Below are 20094 nucleotides of genomic sequence, written 5' to 3'. Positions count from 1 at the left end.
GCTGGGATGTTATCATCCTCTCCATTGACAGAACAGATGAGCGTCACAGCAGAGCCTCTGCAGAGTTATTCAGACTGCACTTATTTGCATTAATGAGAGGTCAAACACAGCTGAAACATCTATCAATTTCTCTTTATTTTATACACATATAGAAAATGTTTGGCACATTTCTTTTCAAAGTACATTATATATATATTATCAGAACATTTTATGGCTCTATGACCAGTTATTATTTATAATACATTGATAAATTGAAACCCAAAAGGCAATCTTGGCACTTATTCACATTCATCAGGAAACTTTTTGCTCCACTGCTAACCGAGAAAAAGCAGGATCCGGGCAGGACAAAGTCTGATGTCATCCACTGCTGTCTTTAATGTGACTGTGGATGTTGTCACCGCTCATGTTTGGGCATAATGTCTCCTCTGTCCACCACTGCCATACCAGGCCGGTTCAGTTCCTTTTGGGGTACATCTGCATAAAACTCAGCCACCACAGGGCAGTGATCTGACGCCACACCGCCCCATGACCAGTTGTCTGGGATCCAGGGGTTGGTCAAGCCCTCTCGCACTACCGAGCAGTGGCCTGACGGAGTTAAAGACAAAAGGAGATGGGGAGTCAGCAGACATTATTAGATAATATACCAATGGATTTACAAAGTGAGGTAGAACTTTGATCCAAGAAAAACTGCTTTATCTGACATCCCACTATCACAAACTCAAGCATTAGCTGCTATTGCAACTGGTCTTCATCATAAATGAAAAACTAAATCACGCGTCCCGATCTTTGACTGTTAAAATCCCAGGAATGTTTTATTACTGAGAATAGGCATTAAAGGGACTTTCAGTCATGTAAAAAACTCCTCGCTTTGAAATGATTCAGATAACCTGCCATTTTAATTTTCACAGTCCTGAGAGACTCAAATCTTGACCTACAATATGCTTTTTATAGACTTGACTTGAGACTTGCTCTGACAGGCTTTCAGACTTAACTGTTACTAATCCTAAATAATGTTAGACTCAATGTATTTTTTCACTGAGTTTGACTTGAGACTTTGAGTAATCTAAAAAAAATCAATACTTAATTTGGAATAGTTTTGAATAACTTGAGACCTTACTTTTTCTTAATTAACTTTAGCTTGATACTTGACTTGTCTTGATTTTCTTTGACACATGACCTGACATGGACTTTTCAAGACTTAAACTTGTTTCCACTGGCTTTGCCTCAAAACTTGACTTGAACTTGACACAAGATTTAACTTGTCTCAAAAAACTTGAGAATTGACTTTGATTATCTTGGATTATGTGTCTCGATTGACTGACTTGAGACTGTTATGAATAACTTCAAATTTCTGATTCAGATCTACGTCTGTCCAAAACCACCCGCACAGCACACCTACCAGAATAGAGCTTCTTGAGGGAGCGGCTCAGCCAGATGTTGTCCAGACAGCGGGTGCCCTGTGGTGAGCGGGTGCTGATGTTGGTGAACAGGGAGGACGGTACCAGGGCAAAGAGCTTCTCTTTTCTCAGTATGTCCAGCTCTGAGCTCTGAGGAGGGGAGCCAAAATCTCCCAGTACCACCAGCTCCTTCTCACCTGCAAAAAAAACATGGCAAAATAAATGAATGTCTCATGATTCATCCTCATGCAGAGATGGAGGAAACGTTTTCATCTATCACTCCAAATTCTGTGAATCAATCCATTGTGTCATGCACGTGGTGTGACGTGATGAAGAGGTGACTTTTACAGGTTTAGCCTAAGACTCCGGGAACAGCACCAGGCTTTGACGCCAATTTGAAATAGTGGCCAAACCGTGGAATTTCAATTTCCGTCATGTAATGCCATGGGGCCCAAAAGGACTTTTTCCCATAGACTTACATTGTGAAAGAGATATCTGTAAATCAGTGGATACATTTTTAAGGGTCCATTTGGTACATTAACATTTTGGATGTCTAGAAGAGCTGCACAAATAAATCATTTTCTCCACATTCAAGTTAGCAGGAGCCTAAACTAATACACGGTGATTTTGTAGGCATGGCAAGACAAGCAGCTTAATTTGTAGAGCACATCTCACACAACAGTGCAATTCTAAGTGCTCTACACGGCACATAATAGAGGATACAGATTTGCAATAAAAGAGTAAAGAGATCAAATTTAATAACTTAATGATTAAAAAAAACCTTAAAATCATCATTAAAAATAGCAAAAGTGCAGACAAGAGGTGCAAAGATTAAAAGATTATCTAAGATGATATAAAATCCACTTTAAAAATAACTTTGCACTCATTAGTGGGTGGAGTACCTGGGAACCTCTCCTATACCCAAGAAGTTTTTCGCCTTCATGCACCACAGGGCAACATCCATTGGACTGAATGGGATCCCGCCTCTAACGCTATATCCACTTCTCTTTATACATCCACAAGCTAGCCTGATAGACTGACCTTTGAGTGTTTCCTGGATGCTAGGGGAAAGGTGCGGACACCTGGCTTCATCTGTGTTGTGGTTCTTGCCATTGGACTCTCCCGATGTAGCCGTGGCTTGCATGTGAACGTTCACCACAGTCAACTCATATGCACCAACCTGATAGACAAAGTCAGACATTTGATGGTTAGAATCCAGCAGGCAACATAACAAAACACAGGATATACAGTGCATCGAGCTATCTTTTTTAATGTACTACCGTGTGCTGAAAAACACCCCACCAGTTTTGGGAATCAATCAAAACTTACAGAAAAGTGGGCCAGATAGAGTCGAGGGTGGGTATGATGTCCGTTGCCATTGACAACAGGAGACTCCAGGACTGCAGCATCCTTCAGGTCAATACCAGACGAGGCGTCCCACAGAAAGCCAGAGTAGCTCACTCCCTGTGAAAAGAAGGATCATGGGAAATGGAGTCATATTATTTTTCTACAAGTATTATTATCCCTATTATAAAGCCTCAAAATCATTACTAATGAATATCTTATGACCACTTATTAATGTATAATGCACTCCATCACTAGGCCATCAATGTGCAATTTCTCTACTGAAATATAACAGACGACGCTGTGATCTTCTGTTACAGGGTGCTATTTATAGCAAACGTAAACAAAGGATCGGGCCAATTCCATTCAATTAAAAAAAATGTTGATCTGGCCCAATATCGATCCTTCAGATCCGACCGGGACAACCGCACTTTTACTAAAAAGCAAATATTGCATATATTTCCTGATCACAGCTTAGCTCTGTCAAAATGTTGATATCTGACTGAGAGCTGTATTACAGATAAAAGTTCAGCTAACAAAGCTTAGTCACGGTTATCAAAGTGCATTTTGAGCTTATTAATAAGACAGTTTGTGAACTCAAAATGTCCACTGAGATAAGATGACCGTTTAGTGATCTCTGTGGAGAAACTGTTCCTTTGCAGCAGTGGACACTTAAGATGCTCAGAGTGACCTAGAGGCTAAGTGGCGATGGCGTCACTCCAGCCACGTTACAGCGATCTGCGACTTCAAATGAATGTAGGTCAGGGGCATGAAGTGGGACAGGGGGCAATGGCCCTTTCCCTGCTTCCTACCCTATCTTGCACAGTCGGCATGGCAAAGTATTTCAAATTGAAAATAAGAATTAAAAAGAAAAGTTTAAAAAAAACAAAACACAAAAATGTCCTGTAAAAAAGTGAAGAAATATATATATACATATACACATATACACATACATACACATATTATATATATATATATATATATTTGTTTCATTTATTTTATTTATTTATTTTTTTTCTGTGACAGAATTTTTTAATATATAATTACAATGATTCTGAATATTGTTTTCTGGACATTTTTTCATGGTTTGATAACTTTCTGATAATTCTCCCCCTCCTTTTTAAATCTTTTTTTTAGGTCACTTTCTCTGTCACCTTTTACTAATTTCTCGCAATTAGTGGGACATTTCTTGCCAAGCTGGTCATTGCCTTTTTTCCTCATGTTTTTGAAAGAAATCAAACAAATTTGATCAGGTTTCAAAGGACTAAATAGCTTTTTGGAGGCATATGATTGCAGCACTAGAAAACTGATGTTTAACCAGGTTTTAAAGTGTTAAATGCAGAGTAGATGCAAACTACACCCTGGATGATTAAAAAAAAAATGTAAATTTCCATAAATCCGTGACCCAAAAAGATTAACTTTTTAAATGCTGTTTTTTTTTCTTGCCTTTATTTGGCAGGACACCTTTTACATTAAAGGGGGGAGCGAGAGGTAATGACACACAGCAAAAGGCCGTGAGATGAAGTCAAGCCACTGCAGTAAGTGAGCTGCTTGGCACCCCACTCGTCGACAAACTTAAGTAACGTTAGACCCTGCTATCATGCTGTCAGAATGTAGCTGGGGTTGCAGGGCATTTTGAAGACCCCTCGTTGTTATTTTAACCATCCATCTTATGTAACCGCGGCCACGAGCACGCAGCTGACCGAACACAAGCTCATATCAGGGGTTCATCTCCTGGATGGTTTCCACTGTGAAGGAACGCAGCTATCTGCTCTGTGCTCAGCGTCCTCCTGATGTCTGAGCATGTTAAGAAGAGAGACGGTCGCCTCCTCCAGCTAAATAAATTCACTGTTTTACCGGAGAAGCCGATAACTCTAAAAACAAAACACTGAACTGCCTCGTTTTCTTGATATAAGAAAGCTGTGAGGATTAATCTCTAACATTTTGGCACTACTTGGCAAAAGTTTGGGTTTGACAGAGGGTTCATGATACTAATATTTCTTAACTGAAGCAGAGCAGCATTTTTCTGTCCCATGGTATTAAAATCTACTCTTTAGTCCGTTCAGATCCCCCATCCATTCCAGTAGACATAACTTTTCTAGGATGTCTAGATCTATGTGCATGAGCCAATCACAGTGTTTCACGTCATCTAAGGTCGACTGCAGTAGAGCCACGCCCCTTTTTTAACAAGCATGGATGACCGTGTGCAAAGGAGGAAGCACAGGACAAGTTTAAGTCTATAAATCATCTTAATAAAGTACATAATTTGTGTTAAAACTGTGTTAAAAACACGATTGTTATATTATGTATGCATGTAAAAATGTCATATGAAAGATTTACAGCTTTTACTCTGGATTTAAAAAAAGAAATCCATCCATTGGAATGGACGTTGAATGGGGAAATACCATTTAATTAGGGTATAAGTAATCTGATTAAAATGCATATTATTGATTACATTCACAAAATATTCATCTTTGGAGGTTTGAGACATGCTATTATCAGAATAATTTTGGATAGTTTGATTTGTGATGACAAATACGATACAAAATATATATGCAATGTGTTTTAAAACATCACTTTTAATAATTACTAATTGTTAAATTATTGTTGTTACAAACAAATTGTTAAATAAATAATCTCACCTTTTTTTTGATGAAAAAGGTCTGTGAAAAAAAATCATTTATTGTAATTTTTACAATTAGGCGATTTCTGCGTTCAGACTCCTTCTTGGTTGCTCGTGATTTATGAGTGCATTTAGAGTAGAAATTCATCATTACAATATTTTTTTCTGTCTGTACCATGAAATTGAAATTTGAAATTGAAATTTTTATTTCGAATATGCAAGAGCAATCACAAAAATGTAATAAACAAACGCAAAAGAAATACCACAAAGGCATAGTAAACAAAATAAAACATCAAGCAGGTTGCTTACTCGAAAAGGAGTGAGAAGAAGTAAAACATGATTGGGAACGGGTTTAACAAAGCAGCTAAAGAGTTAGTAAAGTATTAGTGTTGTTAAAAATGGCTGCCGTACCTTGCTGGAGTGTCCAGTGGGTTTTTCAGACACAACACTTTTCCAAAGACCCCGTGGCCATTTCCACTTCCGTACGCTGGCAAGCGTTCCTTGGTTTAACTCCGCACAGAACTGAAAAAAGATTTTAAAAAAGGCAGAAAATATTCTGTCAGCACTATAAAAACACACACACACACACACACACACACAAAAAAAATGGTAACAAAAGGACTGCCTTTTTGCCTCTCCACACTAACATTTCCTTAACCTTTTAAAACCCGGATCAACATCAGTTTTTTTGAGCTGCATTCAGATGCTTTTCACAAGCCATTTAACCCTTTGTAACATGAGCACATTAGTTTGAAGGCAATGACCAACTTGGCAAGAAGGGTCCCACAAATGGCAGGAAATTAGTAAAAAGTGACAAGAAAATTACCAAAATATTATTTTTTTTAACAGAGGGGAGGATTATATAATTTTTGGGTCATGTCTTCTTCTCCTAATGTTTTTGAAATAGACCAAACCAATTTGCTCAGGTTTCAAAGGGTTAACCATCAGCTCTGTCTGAGAAACATAAGTAACAATGTTGGTGTATTTGAACTGTGTATCAGGCCTATATAAAACCAATGCCAAGGACACTGTGAGTCGATAATTATGAGAATCAGAGCATGGTAAACACAAAAACAGCCCACGGGGGTTTGAATACATAATGGGACACAGTGCTTAACTTAAAAAATATCTCCTGATGTTTATCTGATAATTAAATGCCAACACAACTTTAAGGCTTCTGATCTGTTTCTAATCTGTCTGAAACACATGACAAAGTGCATTTCACAGGGAGTGCTGTACTTTATTTTAACACTTGAGGGCAGATTAACTGGGTGTCAGCAAAAAGAGGTTTTGCTTTAAGTCTAACAGGCTCTGAAAAACAATAAAGAGTTCAATGAACTCAAATATCCTCATCTCACAGAGGAAATACTGTTGGAAAGAGGAAGCCTCGCGTCGACATCATGAGAGAGGACTAAATCAGAAGTGGTGTAACACTCTGGAGACAAGGCAAAGGTAACTTGGGGTGAAAATGAAATAGGAGAAAGGAAAGGAACAGAGGGTACAGCACAGACCAACGTGCTCCTAAAGGTTCAAGTTGCCACCGGCTCTAAATTTAACCTAAGAAGCTCCCTTTGGGACACCGGGAGAGTCAGAGGAACCCCACGCACACACATACATGACCTCTCCATGAGGGGCCCATGCTGAAATAACAGCCATTAATATTTAAAGTGACAATGTGCAGCATCTTAATAATAAATGTCTATTACAGCAGAGCAGAAGTCTCACAAAGACGTTCATTTGCTGGAGCTGCGAGCTATACGAATTATGTAATCCATGGTCTTGAATCACTTATCTGTGTACTAATAGAGAAGCCCAAAAATGAGTCCTAAAACCCAGAAATCTGTTCACATTTCCACACCTCTGGTTCCCTCATCTCAGAGTCAATGGGAATTGGATCGGTTTTTGGTTAGAAGCCTTAAATAAGTTCTGTGATTAACACAAGCTCAGGAGACTTACACGTTTTGTTTTACAACATAAAATACATCAGTAAATGACCCAACTCACAAACTCTAAAGCTTTTATGTGTCTTAGAAAAGGTGGTTGCTAATAATAGGCTAAATGAGACAACTGAACGTCAACGGGCCGAGCTGCGCCGCACACAGCTTTACAGCCTTGAAGCAGAGGCGATGTGACGGTGTTTATAGCCTAACTTTAGCTTTTTAGTTCAGGCGACTGTATTTAGGCTTCAAAAGTCCTGAAAGAGGTGTTCATTTGTGAAGACTATTTTGCTAAACAAAACATGTAAGTATCCTAAATGTTTATTTATCACAGAGCTTATTTTCTGCAATGATCCAAAATCCAATGGAAAAATCCCATAGGTTTTTTGATGAGGGAACCATGGTGATGTTAGCTTCTTCATTGGCCTACAGAAAAAAACATCATCCCTGGGGTACTCCATTAAATGTAGTATTAAACAATCCAGTTCACATTTTACTATATGTTTTTATAGCAGGTGCTGTAGCAGTTTGTAAAGCCCCACATCAAATTTATGTTTTTGTTGATTTTGGCCTGTAGAAATAAAACTGACTTCTAAGTGTTGTTAAACATAATGATCTGTTACTGTAAAAATTAGATTACACAATTAAATTTGAAAGCACCAATTTGCGCTCTTTAGTGTGTTTTAGATCTCCTTTTTTGGACTTCAGGTGTGAAGCATAAACTGCATCGTTTTTGGCCGCACTCTTTGACAGATCTAAAGTGCTAATGCCTTTTGTCCTCATAGGGACTAAAACATGAACCTCATAACACTTTCTCGAGGGCAGAACAAAGCTAGATAACACTAATTCACACTCAAGTCCTGTTACAAAGTCTATCAGGTCATCTCAGTGCCATCGCAGCTCTATCAGGCGGCCGTCAGATATACAATCACTGAACCACTTTCTGTTTTCACAGGCCCATCTCTGAGTAGGTAATAATATTAATAAAAAAGCAATTTCAGACCGCCGGGAGGGTCAAAACCCCCGACAGGATTTAGGTTGAGCTGGAGTCCCCAGGGGCCATTGAGCCTGTAAAGTGAACAAGGATGAACAAGTATTATTTTGCCAAAACGCCCTCATAATTCAGCCTGTGCGAAATGAAGTGCAGGCGCAGCATGTAGCAGGGCCCCTGGCAAAGAGCCCAGGCCTGGAGGTGTCACCTGACACCTGGACTACACTGTGCAGGTACAAGGAAAAAAAATCACTAGAGCACAGGCTCATTTCTCACTGCAGAGGAATTGCTTATCTGATTACCAGAATGAGTGTTAATCAACAGTACAGACAGGGGATTTAGAAACCTTTGCTGGGAAAGCCTGAAAAATAAACCTGTCATTAGGATTATTTGATTTTGGGCTTAAAGACAAAACCTCTTCATTTAAGGCTGTGTTAAATACTCTAGGTGTCACCAAATTACCAATAAAGTGTGTTACTCTGCATTATTGTGTAGCAGAAATGTTGAAACTTTACATTCAATAACCTTAAGGTTAACATGTGGTTAGGTTAAGTTACAAAAAAAACTTGGTTATGGTTCAGAAATGATGTTTGGGCTTTAAAAACAATGTTTTGGTGGTACAATACCATGGCTAGTGAAGTTGTCGATGACAAAAAAACAACATTTTGGGCCACTTTCCTGGCAGGTAACACAGCAATGTCGTGTTAAAACACAACTGCTTTTCATGGCAGGAAACAAAAATCTTTGAAATGGCCTAAAATGTCTTGAAATGGCCTAAAATGTTCTATAATCCAAGAAATGTCCTAAAACCCTACAAACATTTATTGGGTTGCTGTGACTGGCCCCTGGCTTCCTGTCATTTTGTAAAAGTGGCCCCCAGGCAAAGCAAGTTGAGTGTCCTTGCTTAACAGGATAAGTGGTTACAGCTGGTGAACGAACGAACGAACAAACGAATGAACGAACGAATGAATGGGTTATTAAGTGCAGTATGTCTCTGTGTTACCTCCTGTTTCACATGTCTATCTGAGTACGTCACGTTTCTGTTCTTAGATCTCCTTAAAAAAAGAGATCTGAATCTCACGAGGAGGATTTGATGAAGGCCAGACATACAGTTGTGTCACTGAAGCCTCTTTCATTTCCACAAGCAAAAACTACTCATGGCCACACTGACTGAAACATGAAAAGAAAAAGAAAAAAAGAGCTGCCTCTTCACAGCAGGATGGACAAATGAAGACATTTAGGAGCAAACAAACACTGAACCCAATGAACCTCCGGAGGAGAGCCAGATCACTGTGTATGAGGTTGCCAGCGTCCACGCAACACAAAACAACAAGGAGAGAGTGTGTTTGCACATGTGCGGTTTAGAGTATTTATGAGGTAAAAAGCTGTCATTTGTCCGGATATTGCATGCTAATTATTGTATTTGCACAAAGGCTGTTTGATAGTAACCAGGAAGGTCTTTTACAGTAGGATTAATCATGAGTTTAAAGCCTAACCACAGACAGAGGGTTCCTTAGCGACAAAACAGACAGAGGACAACAGTCTAAAATCGGCACAAACTCTCTGTATGACTAATCACCGCACACGTCCAGCAAACACGTCCTCCAAAGTTACAATGAAACACTCTCATGGCTGTTTGGAAAATGGCTTACCCTAAATGGACATTTAGCCTCTGCAGTGGAGAGAATATCCACCATAAGATAGTTATGACACATTTTTATGACTCACAAAGTACATTTTTACAGATGAAGGTTTGTCAGAGTTAAAGAGTTTTTTGAGTTCAGCTGTGGTAGCTGCAGCCTGCTTATCCCCGCTAAGCTCAACTACTTCCTTCCTAAATTTGGGTTTTGTGGCTTCAGTAAGTGACAGAATAGAAACTGACGGCAAATCCAGACTTTAAAAGTTCCCTTGAAAAGACTTTGATGCCACATCAGTGTTATTCTTCAGCTGATGGTGCACATATTAATGAACAGCAGAGGAGACTTTGCAATATAGGCCTACTACAATTCTTTATTCATTATGAAGGAAGTCCACTATGTAAGAGGGCCCAAGAGTTAATCCTCTCAACATCAGCTTTCTTGTGCTGCTGATGCCTTTCATTACATTTTAAACATCTTAAACCTGAGAAAATTGGTTCAATTTCTTCCAAAATATAGAAAAACAAATGCAGCACATGTGCATTTGTAAAATATGTCTTTATCTGTATTTTAGAGTCTTCTGATTCAGTTGTATTGCAGGAACTAACAGGCTGACCTCAGTCAGACCAATGAGCAGCTTACTGGTTGCTAACTTGAATACTAATTTCACAAATCCCATTTTAAGCATCATGAACTGAGATCTAAGATGAAATTTGCTGTATGAAAGCTTTACAAAATGACTGATAGAGTGTTATGACACTGATAGACACATTGAAAGTTGCAGGGAGGCTGCAAAATATGGTTGAGATCAATATTAATGAAGATATTTTCTGACATCAGTACGCCCATATATCCTAACACTGCAAATATGTGCAGAAATAGTCAAACAGATGTCTAAAATGATAAAATGCCACTGTTTCTCATTATTAGACCAAGCTCTTATGTTCATATGTAAAACAATAATTTTGTAAAACTGACATTATCACAATAATAATAATCATAATAATAATAATTCCACTAAATGTTGCTAATTGTAAATACTGATTAATGGCCAAAAACACTTTTTAATCATACTGATATTTAAATATAACACAAAAAAACTTTATTTAGAATACAAAGAATATTGCTCTTTTATCAAGTTTCATAAATTAAAATATATTTTGGCAAGCTGCACTGCACCAAGTGAGGAGAAAGATCTGAGAGAACGGAAAACGTCTCTCTCACTCCGCAGAAGGAGACACTGCGGGGATGGGAGATGAAAAGAGATGGTGCTAATGACTAAGACAAGACAGAAGAGATAGAGAAACAGGCAGAAAATCAGCGTGGGAGGCTGGCAGGAGTGAAAACACTGCAATGTGGGCTACCACTTGTCCAGAGGTAACTCATCCTCCTTCTTGCTGTCCAAAATACTCTGTTGCTGACCTACTTCCCTTTCCATGGAGCTCCGATTTCTCTGCCAAGGATCCATCTGGTAGCCAATACAGCAAGTGACATCGCACATGAGCAAACAAGTGTGTAGGCTGAACAGGAACACATCATACTGCTGAACTCTGACATTTTAAGGATACACTGGCATCTGAGTATTAATGCAGTTGGCCTACATCTCTCCTGCTCAGTAACAGAGTGAGCGTTCCCACTTTACACCGTGGCCTACTTTATATCAGCCATCAGAACTTCTGTTTGTGAGCTTGAACAATGTTTTCCTGCTGAAAGACTGGGGTACCAAAATGTAATTTTTTCAAGTTTGTTTAAAACAGCATTTACTTACGGCAACATTTTACAAATCGATCGAATACTATCACTGCAATCAGAGTAGGTTAAAAGATGAGGAAAATACGTGGAAATCTTTTGACTGGGTTGGCCTCTAACCCTTTGAAAACATGAGCAACTTGGCTTGATGTCTTTCAAAAACATGGGAAGAAGACAGTGAGCAAAAAAAAATTATATTATATAAAATTACCCAATTTACCCAAAAATTGACAAGAAATTTGAAAAAAAGAAAGTACAAGAAAATTATCTGAAAGTAAATGAATAAAAAAATAATAAATAAATGGAAAAAAGGAAATAAAATGCAATAAAGATCACAACACAATTTTAAATATGTAATCGTGATATATAGCTATGAATATAGTTGTCCTACTAATTTACTAATCTACTAATTTCTTGCAATTTGTGTAACATTTCTTACTAAGTTGCTCATTGCCTTTTCCCCCAGGTTTCTGAAAGAAATTGCACCAATTTGCTCATCATCCAAATGAACAAGAAACATATATTTTTTTTCTTTTTGTGTTTGTTTTATTATTTTTTTTTTACTAATGTTTAAGTAATTTCCTCGTACTTTTTTACTAATTTCTTGCAAATTTTGGGTCATTTCTTCTTTCCTTGCTCCCATGTTTTTGAAAGAAATCAAACCTTGGGTTTCGAAAGGTTAAATCACACTACTCTTCTTTGTATAAACCACAGCAAATAAATGAATTTTTGTTATTATTAGATCACTGCAAGCAAAGAGTGATCATGTTTTACACAGTAAACAAAAAGGCAGCACAGTGCAAACATCCTCTCAACTCGGAGCCAAAAAGTGCCAGCATCTTTTTGCAAAATCATATTTTTTTATTTTTTAAAAATGAATCTTAATCCAATGTATCCTGATTACTGGCACTACTGAAGAGGACACCCTCCAACACATAGCAACCGCCGTCATATTTATAGTAATGAAAGCACAGGAGAGCGCTAACACAGTTTAAGCTCCAATGTGAGCCTAGAAATAGGAGACATTTACACTCAGGAGACACAGACAGTGAGAGTGGAAGGAAAGAGGAACATTTGCATAACAGCAACACATTAAACTGAGCGAGACTTTCTGAGTACTTTTCCCTGAGTGGTGAGTCATCTCATTTATAATGCTGCAAATCAAAGCAGCCTTTCACACCTCCAGTAACAGTCCTCCCAATCAACCAGTGTGACCCAGTGTGACAGCAGCGAGGTGCACAGATCCACTTTACCTTATCGAGAGCCTCCCGCTCCAGCAGGTCCTGCACCGCCAGTAACTTGACACTGGAAACAGAAAAAGGAGATGAGTTTTACATTAAGCTTACATATTCACATTTTGACTGTACATATATATATATATACCAACATATCCACACCTGGTACCTGACATCCACATATCACTAACTGAACACTGGCTCAATCACATGTGACCGCCATTTAGCCAGAGCAGTTGGCAAAAGTGGCCACTTGCAAAACAAGTTGAGTATGCCTGATATGCTGTAATGTTTCATAATGCTAAAACAATAAAAAGGGCTTCAGTGTATTGTCATGCACACACTGAGAGTCAGATAGTGTTGACACAACACATACAAATGGCACTGGCCAAACTGGATACTTTACATAATAAACAGCACATTTCCTCAAGGCAAATTCAATGTTTTCTTCAAACCACCAGATAGCTGAGCAAATCGGACGGGCTGTCACTGAGGGAGTTTGGACTGGTGTCCTATCAATTCTATCTGCCAACACATTATTGCTCTGCAAAGGAGGGGCCTTTACAGCCCAATAAACATTTATCTGTTTACTTTTTAAATGCTTTTCCAGACCAACAGTCAGCACAATAAAGAGCAATAGATTTCTGAGAGGCACCACAGCTTTGCCTCCTGCCTTCATTTGGCTCTGAGGAGGAACTGCTTTGCAATGCAATTTGCGACAGAAGTGAGGAAAGCTTTCCCCAGTATTTCATTTGGATTAACGTCTTTTACAAATGGCCTCTGCGCATAAATAAAGTCTGATATAGTAATAAGGCGGGAATCAAATAAGTTCCCCAAATCCTGCTGGTTGACACCCACAATCTTCAGAGTTCAATGTGAGCTGTTTATTATATTAGAGCCAGAGCAGGAAAAGTGCTGCTTGAGTCACACCCTTTATTCGAATGCACGCACACACACACACACACACACACACACACACACACACACACACACACACACACACACACACAGACACACACACACACACAAACACAGCTCAGCCTGCATATGCTAAACTGATTCTCTGTGGTGCAACACAATGAAACAAAGTTGGTGGCAATGCTTTGACCTCGTTCACCTCTAACCTACTAATCCCAAATCAGCCACACAGAAAATCACATTGCATAACAGTCTTTTTCTATTACTGAAGTGCTGCTGTGTCTGCTGGGTATTACAGCAGCTCTGCTACCACTCCACACTGGCTCTCACTCAGTGTCCCACAGCACCAGCATCATGTAAGAGTTGGTCAGCAAATTTGGTGAACATAGAGGAGTTGCAACACAAATCCTATACATGGCTGTACACGTCATGCTGCAAAAGTGTCAAGGGCAAATTCAGCCATAAGTAAAGCACTTTCTGCACACGGGAACTGACCACCGTCCTGTTATGTGGCATTCAGGTTGTACAGGAAAGAAGGTAGTGGCCACTAAAAAGGTATTTCACCTTATGTTGCACATTTTACATGACAAAAGTCAATCCATGGCTATCAAATGTATTGTGGAATACTGATTGTGTTTAAGTTTGGTGTGTGTGTGTGTATTTTCACATTCAGACTGGATTAAGCCTTATCAAGTCCACAGCGAATTTTAACACTTAGACACAGGAACGTTGTTTATCCTTGTGTGTCAACACACATCAATTTAGGAAGATAAAAATAACAGATGTGTGTTAAAAAGCTCTTCATTCAGCTGATGTATTATTAATGCAAGCTGGCATGAACCAGTACGCATTGCATTATGTTACGACTTGAAAATGAACTTACCAGAACCACATTCTGAACTATTTCTAGGTGTGTAAATCTGAATCCTTAATACATTCACACCCCCATTCACTGACTGGAATTAGAATCGATTAAAGCAGCAGCTGATGCATATTCAGCAGCCTGCGGCTGTACAGTAGGTGAAGGATAAAGAGGCTTGGAGGTGAAAATGGATGGAGATGTGTGGAAAGTTCAGGGCCTGTAAAAAGGCTCTGTAAATTTAAATTCTGGTAAGAGGATCAGGGGATTTCTTGTCTGCATAACAAACTTTACTAAACAGAGAAGAAGTCTTTCTGTTACGGGAAGTCAATACTTTTAAGATATTAAAATCATAACAATATCCAATTTATTTCTACATAGGCAGATTTTAAAAATTCTATTTAAAAATACCAAAGAAAAAACGCCTTTCAATTAAAGGCATAAAAGCCCCCCGAAAATAATTAAATAAAACCTTAAGTCACACCCAATATGCAAGCAATCTGGCCAGTAGAAATATGCATGTTTGGAAAAAAAACAAAAACAATGCTGATTTACTTTTCCTGCATGCTACTGTTATTTTGGCTGGTAGAAAATATGTTTTGATTTTTTTAGTTAATTTTAAAACTGAGCACTAAACAATGGCAACAGTGCTGTTAGCTACCAGTGTTAACTAGGAGGCAACTTGGGGGTCATGCCACCATCTGGATATCAGCTGAAACCGGCTTAAAGGTGCAATGCGAAGCAGCAGTGATGAGCTAACCACTGGAGTACAAACACATGCACTAACAAACCACAGAGAAGCTTAGATTCTGAGCTTCTCTGTGGTTTGTTGTGGTAAACTGTTGTAATGTGATCTGTCAGATTACAACACAGCAGCTATACAGAGGTAACGTGACTTTATTCTCTGCTCAGGACGCCGTTATTCCACTATGTCTTTTCATAGCAAATATATGTTTGCTGCTTTATTCATGCTCTGAATGTCACATAAAGCACCTTCAACAGAACAACTATGATGCATGCTTAGTTTCTATAGTTTCTGTTTTTTACTGCTAGACCACCATGCCCCACCTGATTGAACAGCCTAACATTACATAACACAGAGAGTCGGAGCAGAAACTTTGTCGCCTTGGTAATCAGCGAGTCCACAGATCCTGTTTTCAGAACAAACAGGCCTGCAGTCTCAGAGACAATACCCCCTTCCTCTACTGTAGGTGTGATCACTCCGCACAATGAAAGAAACTCTCACAGAAACCCTGCTCTGCTCCCACTGGCTAAGATCCTGATCCTCCCGTTTCCACTGGCAGGGCTTCAATCCCAGCACACCCTGAGCTGACCTAAGTTTCAGCCGTGTTGTGAGGACATAGGGGATAACGCTGACTCAATGATGCAACGAGTGCTTTGATTTTACTTCCATGCCTTCAGAGGCAGACAGAATCTGCTGTGTCTATAAGAGATGAAAACACGCACAGGCGCACAGAAGTACAAAAATACAAACAAAGGTAGCAGACACACTCCGTGACATCCAGCCTAATCTGTCGCCGTGACAACAAAGCCTGTGGTAGATTGCAGTGAATCTGTGTGTCCTGTATCTACTGCTGTTGTGCAGACACAAACACGACATGACGGAGCTAAATAGAGTGTCTGCTTCACTATTTGTCAGATTAAAGGCAAATCTGAGGGCAGACACAAGGTTGCATAAGAAGTGATGAGCGGCAGCAGCGGAGATGACCTTGAACATAAATAACGCCTCTCAGGATTTTCAAGCACTGAATGAGGAAAGGGCTCCAGGCTGCACTTCTCCCCAGCACACATTTAAAGAGAACACTGCTTGATGTCGTGCTGGCAGTGATAATAAATGCGCTTCTTCTTTTTTGTGTGTGTGTGTGTGTGTGTGTGTGTGTGTGTGGGGGGGGGGGGGGGGGTCTTTGCATCACTGCCCTATTGAGAAGCTTCTGTGAAAGGAAGAAATGGTTCCTCTCTGAACAAAGAATATACATAAATCAACAGCACAAATAGTTGCTCTTTCTTCATAATGGATTTGTGGTTCCAGCATGACTTGCAAATATCTCATACAATACATTACATTCAAGTTGAGAAGCAAAATGAATGTGTGCAATGCGGTTTGAAAACATTCAAGTTGTGAAGATTCATTTTGTAAAAGCATGTATCTGACCATAGAATGTAACTTGATTTGTTTTCTGCAGGATGATAAGTTAAAATGGTATAAAATGTCTCTGGTGACATGTAAGCTTGTTTGTAAGTCAATTAATTATATATATTATATCCATGTTTTTACTTTGTTTCATTTATCAATATTTCTGACATTTGACACTAAAATAAATTATGCTGTGTCAGTTAATGTACCCACTTTGCCTACAGTGAAATTAGAAATATCCTCCCACTTGACAGCTCTGCAAAGATCTTTTAACCTGCTTTAGGTCATTATTTTGATTTTATGGTACATTTAATTAGGAATTTAAAAAATCAAGCCCTGTTTCCTTGAAATTGCATTTATATAAAACTAATTAGAAACAGCAAATACTTTTCTGAGGAAAATTCAATGTCGAGTAAACAACTCAAGAAAAAAATGACCCAAACATTTGCTACAAAAAGCAAATTAACTTAAAAAAGTACTTAATAATAATAACAATTCTATGAAATATTTTTTTAAATGTACGATTATGATAATTATAAATAAAAGATTAGAAAAAAAATACCCTAGCTATTTTTCGTTTTAAATAATTCGCCAAATCTACTAATTTATTGCAATTTGCAGAATATTTCTTTCGGAGTTGCTCATTGCCTTTTTTTCTAGGTTTTCAAATAAAGCAAACCAGTTTTCTCAGTATTCGAAGGTTTTTATACAAGCATCTAAATGCAGCACAAGAAGAGTGATGTCCATGGGTTTCAAAGGGTTAACATATTGAAGAAATTTTGCCAATTAACAGAGCAGGAAAGTCACAAAAATGTTTTATAGTGAACCTATCAGTAAAATATTAAGTACATTTTTCCTTCCCTGCGATTCCAGTTCTCACCAGAGTGTAATTCTGAAAACAATTTAGTAATATACATATTTTCTAGAAGAAAGGGTTGATAAAAAAAACAATCACAACTACATTTTACATACACTGGTCACAAATGCTAACTGTGCACGTGACAAACACAATGTGTTTATTTAGCCAAATTTTAGCTAAAATATATGTTTTGGATAATATTGAGCACACAGACAGTAGGAGGAAAGTACTGCTGCAGTGGTTTCAATACTTAATTTTAATGTTTTTTTTTCACTTTATTTTCACTGTGAAAGTCAGCTTTGGAATCTGTTCCAATCAAAAGAAGGGAGCTTTGCAGTACAAAATTGCAGTACAAAAAAATTAGCTACTGCTGTTTGTAAATACAATAAACAGTAGATTGTGCTAGTTTGTTAATACAATACATATAAATGATAATAATACTTTAGTTTTTTGGTGTGAGAAGACATTTGGGGTTGGGGGGGGGGGCTTGCCTCAGGCAGCGAATGTGCTAGGTCCGGCACTGCACTGTCCCATAATTCTTCTAACTCTCCAGTACTTCTAAGGCAATGTATCTTTTGTTTCGATCCCTCTGATTAAAGTGGGGTTGCATTTAGCTTAGTGACCACAGTAAGTCAGTTTGATTTGCTGCTGCTGGAGACAAACAAGCCCAAATCAGCTTTGTTTAGCAAAAGAAACGAGGCTGGGAGCACTGTATTGGCCCGAGTGACTCCTGGCTGGCAGGGCCTGCTGGGCAATGCCCCTAACTCACTGTCCACCCACAATAAAATGCTGCGCCAATGGAAATTTCCACATGAGCACCCAACACCCTGCGTCAGCTCAGCACAGACCTTCTTTGCAGCACCCCATCCTCATGACTTCGGCACCCACGCTCGCCTCAATCAAACTGGATTTCTTCAGTGAGATCCAAGTACTTCTCGCAAACATCATGGAAAAACACCCAGCGTGTTTACTTGTCCGTCTGATAGTTTAGTCAGTGTGTGAAGGGATTAAAAGTGCGTGTGACGCTGCTGCCAAACTCTATGCCTGCCTATTTTATAATCCAGTCCTACAGTGCAGACCACAGATGTTTGGTACATCATCTCAACAGCTGCACGGCGCTTATGTACGCTGCCGTCTACAGATTTGCCAACATAGATGTGCACAGTGTCATCACTCACTAAGCCTGGGAGTGGCTCTGCTGTGAGAGAAAATATATTTTGTGGTATCAGAGAGTGGACGGCGCAGAGTGTTTGCTTGAGACTAGTTTCGGATTATTTGCTTCATTGGGGTTATTATAGTAAACAAGTGACAGCGCCAGTTATGAATACAGGCCACTGCAAAATGAATGATACGTTTCTTTTTTTTTTTCTAAAAGTGAGGCTTCCTTCAGACTGTGAGATTTGAGCGATATTATGGTTTAGTGCGAGCTACACTGCACGACATGGATCTAATAACATCAAGTTTGATGCGTGCACACTGTACGATGACAACACTACTTATTTGCAGTCTACAACGTGCATCCATCAACATTAGTATGCAAGAACAAAATGTCATCAGGGGGCATCATCCGTGTAGTGGTAGGAGAAAAATGAAAACAAACATTGATCAGGCCCTCGCTAAAATGTTATCCCGTCAGTCAAAAGTTCATGTATATCTTAGGATGTAGTCAATTTTAATTTCATTAGCTTAACTTCACTACCTTCACCATAAAAGGCCACAAATTAACCGTTTGGTCCAGCATGTTTGGAAAAAAACATCTGGACCCGTGTTAGACTTATTTTTTTGTTACATAAACCTGTTGATTAAGACCAGTGAAACGTCATTATACATGTCGACTTAATATGCCTAACTTCTAAATTCTACCAAACAGAGCCCTCATGTCTGGTGGGGTTTTTTCGGTTTTTCACCTTACTAACTTCCTGTTGGAGACAAACTGAAAAGACGCAGCGACATCTAGTGGACATTTTTTAGCATGACAAACATAAATCGAATGGTAGAGATAGCTCAGTCAGGTTGGGTTGAATTCAATACATTTTATCATTAAGATAAAGTGGCTCAAACTGTGCTCTACCAAACGGCTGAGCAGGACGCTGAAGGGTGAGTGATTTTCTGAGCTTGTGGCTGTCAGTAGAGAATTGATAAGCTTAACAAGCAGCAGATCTGATTAGAATAATATGATTAATGAGGGAGCAACGACAGCAGCTGCCATCTGCACGGCTGCCACTCACAGACCAGGAATATCCCCAGAAACACATTATCGTGTAATTGGCTTTAGAGGCTGCAGTGTAAATGCAGCAGGCCGGGCTATCATCTGTTAGCCACCTCTGCTAACAACATGAAGGAATGCTGCAGATATGAAATGTGAAAGGCAGGACAGCGAGGTATTCATC

The 20094-nt window shown here is 39.0% G+C and overlaps 1 protein-coding gene across 1 annotated transcript in view; it reads right to left on the bottom strand.

Annotated features, from left to right (window-relative positions):
- Nucleotides 1-136: 136 nt before the first annotated feature.
- The window catches only part of eepd1 (endonuclease/exonuclease/phosphatase family domain containing 1), a 29205-nt gene continuing 9247 nt past the window's right edge, over nt 137-20094 (bottom strand). The window contains exons 3-8 of the mRNA XM_042506842.1: nt 12932-12983; nt 5776-5886; nt 2727-2861; nt 2439-2577; nt 1400-1594; nt 137-585 (exon numbers count right to left, since the gene is read on the bottom strand). Coding sequence (XP_042362776.1) covers nt 395-585; nt 1400-1594; nt 2439-2577; nt 2727-2861; nt 5776-5886; nt 12932-12983 — 823 coding nt within the window. The 3' untranslated portion in view covers nt 137-394. The remainder of the gene's footprint in view (nt 586-1399; nt 1595-2438; nt 2578-2726; nt 2862-5775; nt 5887-12931; nt 12984-20094) is intronic.

The sequence above is a fragment of the Plectropomus leopardus genome, chromosome 18 (genome assembly GCF_008729295.1).
Source record: "Plectropomus leopardus isolate mb chromosome 18, YSFRI_Pleo_2.0, whole genome shotgun sequence".
Lineage (NCBI taxonomy): Eukaryota > Metazoa > Chordata > Actinopteri > Perciformes > Serranidae > Plectropomus > Plectropomus leopardus.
This window is presented reverse-complemented; position numbering and strand designations above follow the sequence as displayed.